Source organism: Procambarus clarkii, chromosome 10 (assembly GCF_040958095.1).
Source record: "Procambarus clarkii isolate CNS0578487 chromosome 10, FALCON_Pclarkii_2.0, whole genome shotgun sequence".
NCBI classification, from domain to species: Eukaryota; Metazoa; Arthropoda; class Malacostraca; order Decapoda; family Cambaridae; genus Procambarus; species Procambarus clarkii.
The window spans coordinates 8,692,500-8,708,155 of record NC_091159.1 but is presented as its reverse complement, the minus strand read 5'-3'; the positions used below and the strand labels follow the sequence as shown (position 1 = coordinate 8,708,155).

Sequence of the window (15,656 nt, the reverse complement as noted above, 5' to 3'; positions counted from 1 at the left end):
TTTTAGGCAAATCATACTTGGATACTTGGCCAAGTTGTGCGTTCTGGCTATTAGGTACGATATATATATACACAGAGATTAACATAAAATTCATGGACACTCCAAAAGCCCTTTTGGCTATGGGGCAGCTCCTATTTATATCCTCTTAAACACATTCATTTATGTCTGGCCTACGCTTGAAACACTTCATCCATCCCACGTCAATTATGTTACCTGGTAATTTGTTTAGTGTTTACTGGGGCTTAGGAGGACCACCTCGTAGCGATTCTGAGCTCGTAAACTATGTAGTAAATACCATCTAAGTCACCGTGATCGAGAATCGAGTTTAAGATCTCGTAAGTAGATGCATAAGTGCTTTGTGAATGTGGTGGCCTCGTGCGAGGTAGCTGGCTACGTGGGTGTGACAGATGCTCGGGGAAGTAACTATACGACCAGCATGTAGTTAGTCAGTCACAGTGTTAAAGCCGGAGCAAAAACGTCTAGACAAATGGGAAAGAGAAACACAGAGTAACAGCAACAATATGTATATTTTATTATGGTAGAAGAACGGTAAAGCGACGGTCACGCTTCATGCAGGTCGGCGTTCAATCCCCCGCCCGTCCAAGTGGTTGGGCACCATTCCTTCCCCCCGTCCCATCCCAAATCCTTATCCTGATCCCTTCCAAGTGCTATATAGTTGCAATGGCTTGGCACTTTCTCCTGATAGTTCCCCTCCCCCCTTAAGTTACAATTGACGAGTAACTTGTGAGACGAAGTCGTGGCCAGGGACCGGGACATGGGGGGCACGAGCAGTGAGGACAGGTGGCGGCAGTGGGGCATTAGTGGCAATATTTACGGACACATGTCCGTCCTGTGAGCAGTGGTGGAAGTTTGGATCACATAATGTGGTTAGGAAATGCACTCCTAACAATTGCCTAACTCCCGAGCACCTATTTAATGCTAAGGTAAAAGAGGTATCAAGTGGAACAGAAACATACCCAAACGTCTCTGTCCTGCTGCGGGAACCGAACCTGAGACCTTCCGGATGTGAGCCGACTACGTAGACTACTGTGCCATAATGGCCCATGTTAATTTAGCATATATGACCTTGCAGTCGGTTCCTCCATGTCGGGATAATGTGAAGGTTGAAGCCTTTACCTAACGTGAACCCTCCGGGTGGAGACCAGTGTACGGGGTACTATGGTATTGGGGTACAGACCCCAAGGAGCACGGAACTCTTTCGCTAGTGAATAACAACATATCACTTCTGTTTGGGTATACACTGTAACATATCCTGTATGTTACAGGATATGCTGCAGTTCTCCACGAACCTGTGTTCAACGTATTCACAATACCCAGTTTAGGTAAACTGTTCATTGTTCACATGAATGCAACATACAAGAATCAACTTCCAATTTATTTTTCCCAGTCCAGTAAGGGCGCACAATACTTCCGAGAAGGCTCTTCATGGGTCAGACTCCACCAGTGCGCTGGAAATTGTCTCAGCCAACACAGCAAATACGAATATTTGTAAAAGTTTTTATTTTTGGATGAAATTATATATTTCGAAGTATATTGTTAGACCTGAGCTAATTATCAAATTTATTCGGAAAGTTGGTTTGAAGGTCTCCCACAGCAACTGTGTGCAGTGCTCCTTCTATTATTAGTTTAGTTCATTTATTATGCACGCCCTACCCATCTTGTGGGCGGTAGTGGAAAGGGTTACAGAGGCACATAATGGGCTCAGGGACTGAACCCCACAATTCATTTCGCTAAAAAGTTACAATCTTGATGAGCTAGTTACAAAATTCAGTATAAGTCGTCACATCAACAATGGGTTCGAGATCGACCACAAGTACAGTTTATAAATTAAGTAACTGACATATGTGGAGAGCTAGTGTCACAGTTGATATGTTTGTCCTGCACACCGCCCCCCATCCAGTGGGCAGCGGTGGATAGGTTACAATCACTTTGTTACTACCTACAGTTAGCAAACTGAGGATATTTGGCCAAGACTTCTGTCAGCAGATAATTTTTAATTAAATATTTACACATCTGTTGAACATTGGTTATAGAATTGTCTCTGAATTCACGTATCTTTTCGCACTCCATCACATAGTGACGGAGGGTGTGCGAATAATTTTGTTGACACAGTTTACATTTGGTCAGGTCTACATCAGCAGATAATAAGAATTCCCAGAGATACTTGTAACCGAGTCTAAGCCGAGCAGTAGTAACATCTAGAAGTCTGCTGATTTTATTGGATGATCCATAGATGTGTGGCTCCTCTTGCATGATAGGTTCTCCTTCTAGTGCGTATATGATCGGAGGAGAAAGCAGACATACCTGTATATGCTCTCTCTAAGTTCAAAATCTGAACTTCCCTTACACTATTATCTCTGCCACTTTAACCAATCTGCATCATAAGACAATTGAAATGAAGACAACAAACGTATATACTTGAATTTACCTGAATTTCCTTGAGGGCCACTGACACTAGTGGCCTCGACGAGGACAGGAAGACGGCGGCTAGTCGAAGGTCCCCCCATTTGCCTTGGGGATCTTTTCCAGTTGGACTTTAAAATTTAACTGTTTCGGCATTTACGGCTTCGGCGGATAGACATTTCCATGCGTTTATAACCCTGTGGCTGATAAAGCATCTCCTGTTCTCAGTCCTACATTGTGGCTTGAGCTTGAGATCGTTGCTCCTTGTTTGTGTTACATCTGACCTTTCGAAGAAATTGTCCGGATCAATATCCTTCAGATTGTTCAGTATTTTAAGTTTCAATAAGATTCGCCTTGTCATGCCTGGTTTGCAATGTTCTTAGCCCTGTGGCCCTCAACCGTTCCTGATACGCGAGTTGACTTAGCTCAGGAATAATTATTGCTGCCCGGTGTTGCACTTTCTCCAGAGCAGTTATGTCTTTCTGAAGATGAGATCTCCATGCTTGGGTACAGTAATCCAAATGGGAGCGCACCAGAGATTTATACAGTTGAACCACTTTCAACGACACCTTCTTAAGCACTCACTGTTTCTATAAACTTACTTGAACTTGAACTTTTTTTATGACACGATGATCAGGAAATACCCCCTCGCTGGCTCCCTCCCCAAATCCTTCCAAAATATTCGATTTGAAATAAAAAATGTATATAATCAGATGGTAGATTTTCTTATTTTATTTTCACACACACACACACACACACACACACACACACACACACACACACACACACACACACACACACACACACACACACACACACACACACACACACATACTGGTGTTTGAGTACCTGATTGAAGAAAGGTTATTGAACTCGAGGAGGGATACCGAAACGGAAAGGTTAGCATACTGAAAGGGAAACTATGAGGAGATAAGAAAATTCCTAACAGATATCGCATGGGAAACAGAGCTCAGGGGAAAGACGGCCCAAGATATGATGGACTACATCACGCAGAAGTGCAAGGATGCAGCAAACAAGTTTGTCCGAGTCCAAAAGGAAAACAGTGAAATGAAAATGAGAAACCCATGGTTTAATCAGAAAAGTAGGCTAGCTAAGCAGCAAAGTAAAAGGGCATGGAGAAACTATAGGAATAACAGGACACTGGAGAGCAGAGAAAGATACCAGAATGCCAGGAATGAATATGTCAGGATGAGAAGAGAGAGAGAAAGACAATGCGAAAATGACATCGCAAGCAAGGCAAAGACTCAGCCTAAATTGCTGCATAGCCACATCAGGCGAAAAACAACAGTAAAGGAACAGATCATGAAATTAAGGATAGAGGCAGAAGAATTCACTACAAATGACAAGGAAGTGTGTGAGGAACTGAATAAGAAATTCCAGGAGGTCTTCACCTTAGAACAAGGAGAAATTCCAGAGATAAGAGAGGGAATAGCTAACCAGGAACCACTGGAAGAGTTTGAGATTACCAGCGGGGAAGTAAGGAAGTGTTTACTAGAGTTGGATGTGACAAAGGCTATGGGCCCAGATGGAATCTCCCCTTGGATACTAAAGGAAGGAGCAGAAGAACTGTGCCTACCACTCTTCATAGTGTATAACAAATCACTGGCAATAGGGGAACTGCCAGAAATTTGGAAAGCAGCTAACGTAGTCCCGATATACAAGAAAGTTTTCTTTTAGCGTGAGAGTTGTGGAAAAATGGTATGCACTTAAGAAGCAGGTTGTGGAAGCAAATTCTATTCATAATTTTAAAATTAGGTATGATAGGGAAATAGGACCATAGTCATTGCTGTAAACAACCGATGGCTCGAAAGGTGGGATCCAAGAGTCAGTGCTCGATTCTGCAGACACAAATAGGTGAGTACAGATAGGTGAGTACACACACACACACACACACACACACACACACACACACACACACACACACACACACACACACACACACACACACACACACACACACACACACACACTTAGTGATTTTTTAATCCAATTCAAATAAAACAGAAATATTTATCATTAGTAATTCAGCATCATCACTGATCTTGCGCATCAAGATCATCGATTCTATCACATATGAATGTCTAAATATCATCACCAAACACCAGGGAACATATATCACCAGATAACTTGACTTTTTCACGCCTCCAACCCCGCCAAAATACCCGAAGACTTGCAGGATCGCAAGAGTACCCAAGACATTATTCCAGCATGAGAAGCGTCGCTCTGCGGCTACTTGGGAGACAAATCAGTGGGGAACTGGCCGACAGGGAGGGCACAGAGGGGACTCTTCCTGAGGGGACACTCCTCGTCGGTCATGTGGTAGTAGTGCTGGTAGGTGAGGGCGACGCACTCCCCGACGGGGGTCGGAGAGCGGGGCGCCCGCTGGTAGTGGTAGCAGGTCCCGTTGTTGGCCCACCGGACCACATTCAGCTCCGGAAAGGTCACGGTGCGGTTTTCACAACTGGTCTCGTATCTAGTCGTGTTTTAAGGCAGTAGATAAATAATATCAATACTAATAATAATAATAATGCTTTAGAATGACTTGATGCAAGAAGGTTAGTTTGCATCCATAATAATTTGTTTCAGTTGTTTATAAAAACCTAGATAAGCTGAATTTTAAAGTTCAGAAGTCCACTAGCATGCCAATGGTGTGAGCGAGTGCCTCGTCTCACGACCCAGAAGGGGACTCGAGGTCAACAATTGCCTCACCTGACGGCCCAGAAGGGAGACCTGAGGTCAACAAGGGTATCGTCCAGCCATGTCCAGCCCTGCGAGGCGTTCTTCGCGTGCCCACCAACCCAGAAGTCTGCTGTCATCTCTGGAGGCAGCACACACATATAATATTACTAAATGTTCATAAAATATTACTGAAAATATCATTATCAGTTGAAGGCATCCATTAATTTGACAGTTCTTTGCGAGATCCAAACGTCAGTGACTGTGGAGACGTACCTCCAACACACCACTGATCCATGGAGGTACAAGACCAAGGAATTTACGGAAAATATGAAGGATCCCTGAATTTGCAGTTGAGCCTTCCCCGATATCTCTCAGATAACAATTAGCTGACCGCTATCTATGCTCTCGTCTGTACGAAATAAAATTCACTATATCATTCACAATACAAGTCTCTATAAATATTCACAATATCATCAATATGAGTGTTGGTGTGAGATGTCCACGTTCAGTTGTTTGAGGCTTTTACCAGAACTCTGATCAATCATTTGTTACATTCCCATTATCGTTAACTTACATAGTTTTACATTCTTGTAAAGCCACTAGTACGCGTAGCGTTTCGGGCAGGTCCTTAACCCTAATTTCCCCGGAATACGACCCCGCCGAATCGTTTAACAACCAGGTACCCATTCACTGCTGGGTGAACAGAGGCTACAGTTGAGGATTGGCGCCCGGTCAATCTTCCCCGGCCAGGATTCGAACCCAAGGCAAGGCGCTTGCGAAACGCCAGGCGAGTATCTTACCACTGCGCCACGGAGACTGCTAAACTCGAAACTAAACTTGAGTTTGTATATAATGGAGTGTAGCAATAACTCAGCTAATGGCTACCTGGGTAATATAAGAAAAGAAGCAAGATGCAGGTCTAAGTAACAATTACCTTCCTAATTATTTTTGATGTAGGCCTACGTTCATAACCCAGTAATGAGTCAGTCAACCATGCAACTGTACATACCAGTCTCTCATCGATCTTTGATTTACTCATCCAGTCATATCGATTCACTCACCCTATCAATACTCACGGGAGTTCCTCAGGTGGGTGATGAGGGCGGCGAACTGACTCACATTCTTGAGAGTGACCAGGTCGCCCCCGAGCACCTTACAGAAGGCTCGAGAATCACTCCAGCTTACCTGGGGAGAGTCAAGATGTTACCCCGTATACACGTCACGTGGGGTCAAGTATATGTCATTCGGAAACAACATGTTTTAAAATAGCAAATCAGTATTTTATTATTATTATTTTCTAATAATTAATTTCTAATAATTATTATTTTCTAATAAATGTGTGGCCACACATTTACAATGTGAGTATCTATCGCTGTTTCTATCTACCTGAGGAGCCACAGACACAAGATACACTACCGACAAAGAGGAGCCACAGACACAAGATACACTACCGACAAAGAGGATCCACAGACACACGTACACTACCAACAAAGAGGAGCCACAGACACAAGATACACTACTGACAAAGAGGATCCACAGACACAGATACACTACCAACAAAGAGGAGCCACAGACACAAGATACACTACCGACAAAGAGGAGCCACAGACACAAGATACACTACTGACAAAGAGGAGCCACAGACACAAGATACACTACTGACAAAGAGGATCCACAGTCACAAGATACACTACCGACAAAGAGGAGCCACAGACACAAGATATACTACCGACAAAGAGGAGCCACAGACACAAGATACACTACCGACAAAGAGGAGCCACAGACACAAGATACACTACCGACAAAGAGGAGCCACAGACACAAGATACACTACTGACAAAGAGGAGCCACAGACACAAGATACACTACTGACAAAGAGGAGCCACAGACACAAGATACACTACTGACAAAGAGGAGCCACAGACACAAGATACACTACCGACAAAGAGGAGCCACAGACACAAGATACACTACCGACAAAGAGGAGCCACAGACACAAGATACACTACCGACAAAGAGGAGCCACAGACACAAGATACACTACCGACAAAGAGGAGCCACAGACACAAGATACACTACTGACAAAGAGGAGCCACAGACACAAGATACACTACCGACAAAGAGGAGCCACAGACACAAGATACACTACTGACAAAGAGGAGCCACAGACACAGATACACTACCGACAAAGAGGAGCCACAGACACAAGATACACTACTGACAAAGAGGAGCCACAGACACAAGATACACTACCGACAAAGAGGAGCCACAGACACAAGATACACTACCGACAAAGAGGAGCCACAGACACAAGATACACTACTGACAAAGAAGAGCCACAGACACAAGATACACTACCGACAAAGAGGAGCCACAGACACAAGATACACTACCGACAAAGAGGAGCCACAGACACAAGATACACTACTGACAAAGAAGAGCCACAGACACAAGATACACTACCGACAAAGAGGAGCCACAGACACAAGATACACCACCGACAAAGAGGAGCCACAGACACAGATACCGACAAAGAGGCGCCACAGACACAAGATACACCACCGACAAAGAGGAGCCACAGACACAAGATACGCCACCGACAAAGAGGAGCTACAGACACAGATACCGACAAAGAGGCGCCACAGACACAAGATACGCCACCGACAAAGAGGAGCCACAGACACAGATACCGACAAAGAGGCGCCACAGACACAAGATACACCACCGACAAAGAGGAGCCACAGACAAGATACGCCACCGACAAAGAGGAGCCACAGACACAGATACCGACAAAGAGGCGCCACAGACACAAGATACGCCACCGACAAAGAGGAGCCACAGACACAGATACCGACAAAGAGGCGCCACAGACACAAGATACACCACCGACAAAGAGGAGCCACAGACACAGGTACTCACACTGCCGATGAAGAAGAGTGAGAGACACTGGTGGCCCACCAAGGTGAACATGCTGGGACACTGTGGGTGGGAGATGCTCCTGTTCACCATCACGCTGAACTCCTCAGCCAGATAATCTGTTGCGTTCGGCTCGTCTGTTGAACTCTTTCCCGCGTTTTCTGGTGAAGAGAAAAATATTTAACCCCCGTTGTCCACACAGTTGAACCCCGTTGCTTATGGGTGTGGCAACCTTTCACTCACATCTGCATGTATGGCAACCCTGCACTCACACTGACATGTATGGCAACCCTGCACTCACACTGACATGTATGGTAATCATTCACTCACACCTACATGTATGGCAACCCTACACTCACACTGACTTGTATGGTAATCCTTCACTCACTCCTACATATATGGCAACTCTACACTAACAAGTTCATGTATGGCAACCCTACACTCACGGTATATCACTACCTCACTCTCACACACACATACGCACACAAGTTGTAAACAATATAGTTCCATCTCACTGTATATTTAACTTCCGTTGTCGGGGACAAGAAGCCTGTACATAGGCTTAGCCCCCCCCCCCCAGGCCCACTTCTGACCCTCCTCAGGATGCAACCCACAACAGTTCTGTAACTCCCGGGTACATGTTTACTGTGAACATCACTCTGACTTAGCGCTTTCTCCTGATAATTACCTACCTTGGCTATTAATATCGGAGGGAAGACAACTGGGAGATGACTTACTGTGTAGGAGGGCGGGGTCGGTGTGGTCCAGAGGCGGGAGCTTGGTCACCACCTTGTTCAGTATGATCTGTTGGAGGAACACACACAAGAATTATCTCGTGAAGTTGCCAGGACGGTGTGACTATGTCGCTCTTGGAGGGGATGTCGGGACACGAGAGGTGCTCGGATATGAGGACCAAGGTAAGGAAACGTGCCCAACCCTTTGGGCCTTAGGGAATCGAACGCAAACTTGCATGAATCAAGATATGTATGGCCATACATATCATATGCCATATAAACCTTGTGGTAGTCAATATACTATAAAATATCGTCGATATAGTTCGGTGCCTTGAAGGTGCGCCAGGCGACCAATACCACGGACACACATGCCCAATCTCTTAGCCTGTTCACAAACGTATGAACCCAAACAACCCATTTAATGTATCGAGTCCGATACATAGAAAACGTATATATATTTGTGTGCCATTACTTTTTACCGTAAGTTGTATTTGCAACGTTGGTTACCATAACGTCATTAGTTAAGAGGACGGGTCGGTGTGATGAAACAAAGAAAAACTGAACGAGAACAGGAGGAAACAGAGGATCACGTAGAATGCAACAACTAAAGTTATTTTGTATTTTCTGAGGCTGCAGTTCTCTGAGGCCGTCCTGGCGCTTGACTCATCTCTCACTTCCAAATTCAAAGACAAACACTTAAAAGAAATTCGAAAATAACTTGATTTTTTTTTCAAAGCGTCGAAACATGTTTATCCATTAAAAAGTCCAAACTCAGTTTCTTTCATAATTTGCATCAAAGGTTTAAAACATTTGATTCGTTTTGTTTGACGTCGTGAGCCAGTGACGGACCCGAGTGGGAACCCTGGACGAGGGTGAACGACTGGGCACCGTTCCTCTGTCGTCCGCCGCGGGCTGTCAGCAGTAACTGTCAACCTGGTGGACAGTGACCGGGGTGTGCTACCATCAACAGTCCACTCAATAACCTAACAGGTTTCAGTACCTGGCCTAAGGCCTAAATACCGACACAAAAAGAAGTGTATATGTTTAAATTGTATGTGGGCGTGCGGCGTGAGAGAACTACTACTGCTTCACTACATGATGTAGAGAGTCCCCCCCCACCCCGCCTCCCGCCCAGCCATGAGGTGTTCCTCCCGGTTAGGCCTAGGAATGAAAGCTTATTATGATAATGTTCACATCACCTATTAGTTGTTAACATATAATTGGTTGATATTGCAATCAATATCAAACAATTATATCAATTACTGCAATCAATATATAACAATCAACTTTTGTTATCGTTTACTTCATGGCGTAAGACGTCAAAGCTAGCCAAACATTAGCACTTATTTAACGTACGTTAATATTAACGAACTTTTAAGTTATATTTAACATACACAAACATAAGCTAGGGTGATTATCAGGAGAAAGTACCATGCCAGTACGACTATATAGCACTTAAAAAGGATATGAAGATAAGGATTTAGGATGGGACGGAGGAGAGGAATAGTGCCCAACCACTTGGACAGTCGGGGATTGAACGCCGACCTGCCAACATAGAGACCGTCGTCCTACCGTCCTGTCCAGCATTCATATTTGTAACAGACATGAACATTAACAGCTAAATGCCATACCAAAATTAACCTAAGAATAACTGTTATTTTGTCAAGACAAGTATCAAAGACATGTGTTTACCCTCGTCAACACTGTAAACAAAGACACGTGGACTCACCTCACAGACCCGGAGGTCGAGGTCAACGTCACAGGGCGGGTCCTTGGAGGTGCAGTACGTCTCTATTTCCATGCAGGAGGTGTTGCCGTGACGAGTGCAGGCCACTGACCCACTGGCGCAGGCGTCCGTGCGCCACTCCTGCCGGGGCACCAGAACTCACCGTCAAGAAGCACAATCACATTACACAATCACTGTATATGGCAAGAGCTGATCTTGTTCAGAACATTGTATAGAGTGAGGAAAAACCTTGAGAAAAACCTTTCTCAAAAACCTTGAAAACCCTCGTAGGGTACATCCGATATTTTTTGTTTTGTTTTATATATTTATAAATATATTGGGTCTTTCCTTCACCTATGATTACTCTGATGAGGTTGGTCGTGTAGATGGTCACAGTGATGAGGGCTGTGTGTAGTGATGGTCACAGTGATGAGGGCTGTGTGTAGTGATGGTCACAGTGATGAGGGCTGTGTGTAGTGATGGTCACAGTGATGAGGGCTGTGTGTAGTGATGGTCACAGTGAGGAAGTGAAGAGGGTCACAGTGATGAAGACTGTGAATAGTGAAGAGAGTCACAGTGATGAAGACAGTGAATAGTGAAGATGGTCACTGTGATGAAGACTGTGTAGTGATGAGAGTCACAGTGATGAAGACAGTGAACATGTGCCCCCCCGTCACCCGGGCATCGTATACGCCGCCTTGACCAAGAGGTACATCTCTGATGAGTTGAAATGTAAGTGCCTCGTGGATCAGGTTGAGGTGCGACCACTGTGGGGGGCCCCTCAGGTGTGAGCTGAGGTCACTCACGGGTCACGCCTGGGAGGTAGAGTAGGTGTGGCACACAGCCAGGTCACACGGCCGCGTCACAACAAATTACAACTAAAGTTATGCTCGTGAAAGACCGAGAGAAAGACTTTCCATAAGACCGAGAGAAAGACTTTCCATGATACCGAGAGAAAATTATAAAGTTTTCGTGGTCAAGTTGTCACGATAGGTCAACCTGGGGTCAAGGTGAAAATTTAGTTAGTAATTAAACTATGTTAACAAAATTTTTTATCATGCTGCAAAATCGTTACCCGAATATAAAAAAGACAATAATGTTGATACACGTTACTTAACAATAAGGCTAAATGTATACTTTGTGAGTGATATATTGTTAAAGATTATCGATAAATTGTAGATAGATTCATAGATTCTTTATTGAAATATATACAGAGATAGTGGTTGAATGATATGGCTGACAACAAGACCTATGCCTTTGAGGATGGAACACACTTAGTCTGTCGTCTGTCCCTTCTCCAGAAGAGAAGTTTCACAAGTCTTATTCAACAGTTCCAGGGAATATGAGAAATAGTAAAAATTAGAAGAAGACAATCAGAGGAAGTTTTATACCTACACTTGACAGCTGAGGTATGAAAATAACAAGAAGTCCTCAAGTGCCTCAAAATCTGCTTCTAATACCAATTTCAAACTATTTGAATTGAATAAAGGGAGACAAATCCTCAGAATCTTGGATAATCCTGGTCGGTCACTGATACTCCAAGCATCGTAATACAACCTTATACTCCTACTTCTTGTCTGACGCCCACAAAATCTAATCACCTTTCATCATTCCTATGATAAATGGTTGAATTTTATCTAAATAGACAAATAGTCTAACTGACAAACAGACTACTGGACTTATAGACTAATAGACTCACAGAGTTTTAGATCCAGAGAGCTACTGACTTATAAACCCACACTGGCAGATGCACACACTTGCACACTCATACACATTCAGACCAACAAACACGGACACAGACTCACAGATCCACAGACTTAAGACCCCAGACTTAAAGACTAACAGATCCACAGCCTCATAGATTCACAAAGCAACACACTCTCAGACTCATAGACTCATAGACTCACAAGAGTCACAGACATATCTGCCAACCCATGGATTTACAGATCTCAAGAGTCTCAGATGGACGGAAACACAGACTCACAAACCCACAAACTAACAGACTCACAACTCCACAGACTACAAGACGATCGGATAGAGTTCCCAGACGTTTCGCAAGACGTATTGCCCGGTCTTCTTTGTGATATAAAGTTGAGATGTAAAAAGAAAGGTAGTCAGATAAGATTACATTAATAAAGATAGGAAGATAGACATACAGACGAGACAGACAGAGAGTCAGCCATAGACAGAGGATAACACACCTTACAGAGTTCGATGTCCTCGTCGGCGCCGTCAGAACAATCCTGTTCGTAGTCGCAGATGTAGCTGATGGGGATGTACCTGCCGTTTGGGCACGATATCCCTTCTGTAAGGATATCAAAAACATGTTTTTTATTATTATTATTTTAGGCACGACTTTTAAGGATTCTTTTTTATTCTCTTTTGTTTTCTCTGGGTGTGTATATAATTGCTTTTATCTGGTTACCTATTTGGCGTTACAAAATATATGATCTCTTTATGGTTTCTTATTTGAAATTAGTTCTCTGTGGTTACCTATTTGGGATTACCTTTTTGTGACTACCTATTCGTCCCACTACTCAAATCCTGTGTTTTACATTGTATTGCATCACAGTGCATTGGTCTGCACAGAGACCATACTGACCTGCACCACGCCACAACACCAGTAGCGCCACTAAGACTTCCAACGTGACGAGCATCATTGTACCTCTGGCACGGTAAGGGTTCCTCTACCCTTAAGGTCGCTGTCGTCCACACCTCAGAGAAATATCGTCCACACCTGTCAAGAGTATATTTCTTACCTGCGAGGGATGTCATTATGAGATGTATATTTAAGCACTTTAATTAATCAGTTAATACACATAATGTATAAAGTTTGGTCTATGTACAAGCTTAGGAACTAGACACATAAATCTAAGCTTACATTTTTATTAGTCTACATCAGAATAAAACAGTCACTCTCTTCATTCTCTGGTCAATGTTTGTACATTACCTTGTTGGGACCTGTCTGAGTGTTCGGGGTGGGAGGAATCTCTCGTGTTCGGGTGGGAGGAATCTCTGGTGTTCGGGTGGGTGGAATCTCTGGTGTTCGGGTGGGAGGAATCTCTGGTGTTCGGGTGGGTGGAATCTCTGGTGTTCGGGGTGGGAGGAATCTCTGGTGTTCGGGTGGGTGGAATCTCTGGTGTTCGGGGTGGGAGGAATCTCTGGTGTTCGGGTGGGTGGAATCTCTGGTGTTCGGGGTGGGAGGAATCTCTGGTGTTCGGGTGGGTGGAATCTCTGGTGTTCGGGTGGGAGGAATCTCTGGTGTTCGGGTGGGTGGAATCTCTGGTGTTCGGGGTGGGTGGAATCTCTGGTGTTCGGGTGGGAGGAATCTCTGGTGTTCGGGTGGGTGGAATCTCTGGTGTTCGGGGTGGGAGGAATCTCTGGTGTTCGGGTGGGTGGAATCTCTGGTGTTCGGGGTGGGAGGAATCTCTGGTGTTCGGGTGGGTGGAATCTCTGGTGTTCGGGGTGGGAGGAATCTCTGGTGTTCGGGTGGGTGGAATCTCTGGTGTTCGGGTGGGAGGAATCTCTGGTGTTCGGGTGGGTGGAATCTCTGGTGTTCGGGGTGGGAGGAATCTCTGGTGTTCGGGTGGGTGGAATCTCTGGTGTTCGGGTGGGTGGAATCTCTGGTGTTCGGGGTGGGAGGAATCTCTGGTGTTCGGGTGGGTGGAATCTCTGGTGTTCGGGTGGGTGGAATCTCTGGTGTTCGGGGTGGGAGGAATCTCTGGTGTTCGGGTGGGTGGAATCTCTGGTGTTCGGGTGGGTGGAATCTCTCGTGTTCGGGTGGGAGGAATCTCTCGTGTTCGGGGTGGGAGGAATCTCTGGTGTTCGGGTGGGAGGAATCTCTCGTGTTCGGGTGGGAGGAATCTCTGGTGTTCGGGTGGGTGGAATCTCTGGTGTTCGGGTGGGTGGAATCTCTCGTGTTCGGGTGGGAGGAATCTCTCGTGTTCGGGGTGGGAGGAATCTCTGGTGTTCGGGGTGGGAGGAATCTCTGGTGTTCGGGGTGGGTGGAATCTCTAGTGTTCGGGGTGGGTTGAATTTCTGGTGTTCGGGTGGGTGGACTCTCTGGTGTTCGGGTGGGAGGAATCTCTGGTGTTCGGGGTGGGAGGAATCTCTGGTGTTCGGGTGGGTGAAATCTCTGGTGTTCGGGGTGGGAGGAATCTCTGGTGTTCGGGTGGGTGGAATCTCTGGTGTTCGGGTGGGTGGCCAGGAGGAAACAATAACCACAAGGAGCCCAGTGGACAAAACAGAGCAGCAAGCTAGAAGAAATAGTTAACACAAAGAACCAAGCAATCCCGAATGCTAATATTACTGACCAGGAGGCTATGTTAGTTTGCAATCCAATACTGAGAAGGTGTCGGAGCCCAGCAACATTCCCCGCCACACACACGTGAGCTCAAGTCCGTACTGGCACCCAGATATCCTGCTGGCCGAGGGAGACATGTGTCTCCATCCTGTCTCCTGCGGTCTGCGGAAGTGAGTCGTCGATACCTTTCTGGTCCGTGCACTCTGAGTGCGCACGCTGCACGGGCCGGGGACCGTGACCATGAAAAAGAAAGTTTGGTCGAGGACGTCAGCGGTAGTGTATTATTTCCCAGCAGCTCCACAGCCGCTTCCCTACCTCAAGGTCGGCCCTGCCCACCTCTTCCGTCGCCAACCACAGTCATTTATTAATGTGGTGTTCGACATGCATTCAGACACCGTTACACGGCATCAACGAAGACTGGCATGATAGGCCGGACCAACCGGGCTGTGGTGGGTATGTGGGCCTGCGGGCCGCTCCAAGCAACAGCCTGGTGGACCAAACTCTCACAAGTCAAGCCTGGCCTCGGGCCGGGCTTGGGGAGTAGAAGAACTCCCAGAACCCCATCAACCAGATATCAACCAGGTAAGTGGAAGGTTTCCGTGACGAGGCGGGAACCTATTATAAACGTCACCGCTGGCTATAAGGGCATCGGGAGGCCAGCTAGAAAAGCACAATTTTGGGTCTGGGTGGACCTCGAGGGCGCGGGTTATCGCCTTAACACCCGGAGACAGTAGTGATGATCAGCACAACAACAGTAAACAGTAACACTAAGAACAGCTGTAGTCAACAACAACGGTGCTAGTGGCGTGTCAACACTCAACAGTCTCACCACTAACAGTCAACAATATTGAGA

At 45.6% G+C, this 15,656-nt stretch overlaps 2 protein-coding genes across 2 annotated transcripts in view; both read right to left on the bottom strand.

Annotated features, from left to right (window-relative positions):
• Positions 1 to 508: 508 nt before the first annotated feature.
• Positions 509 to 13,275, bottom strand: LOC138363118 (uncharacterized). The gene is made up of 8 exons (XM_069322106.1): positions 13,260 to 13,275; positions 12,702 to 12,805; positions 10,504 to 10,641; positions 8,778 to 8,844; positions 8,044 to 8,201; positions 6,201 to 6,309; positions 5,155 to 5,263; positions 509 to 4,918 (listed from the first exon to the last, which is right to left on the bottom strand). Exons 1-8 carry the CDS (start codon positions 13,273 to 13,275, stop codon positions 4,675 to 4,677), a joined length of 945 nt encoding a protein of 314 aa, XP_069178207.1. The 3' UTR covers positions 509 to 4,674.
• Positions 13,276 to 13,432: 157 nt separating this feature from the next.
• LOC138363117 (uncharacterized) overlaps positions 13,433 to 15,656 on the bottom strand; it is a 43,785-nt gene continuing 41,561 nt past the window's right edge. The window contains exon 4 of the mRNA XM_069322105.1: positions 13,433 to 14,756. Coding sequence (XP_069178206.1) covers positions 13,433 to 14,756 — 1,324 coding nt within the window. The remainder of the gene's footprint in view (positions 14,757 to 15,656) is intronic.

Coding starts and splice junctions, on each gene's coding strand:
- LOC138363118 (XM_069322106.1), bottom strand. Junction 8,202..8,777: donor CGACCCCGCCCTCCTACACA/GTAAGTCATCTC, acceptor TCTCTTCACCAG/AAAACGCGGGAAAGAGTTCA. Junction 4,919..5,154: donor TCTCCCTTCTGGGCCGTCAG/GTGAGGCAATTG, acceptor AAACACGACTAG/ATACGAGACCAGTTGTGAAA.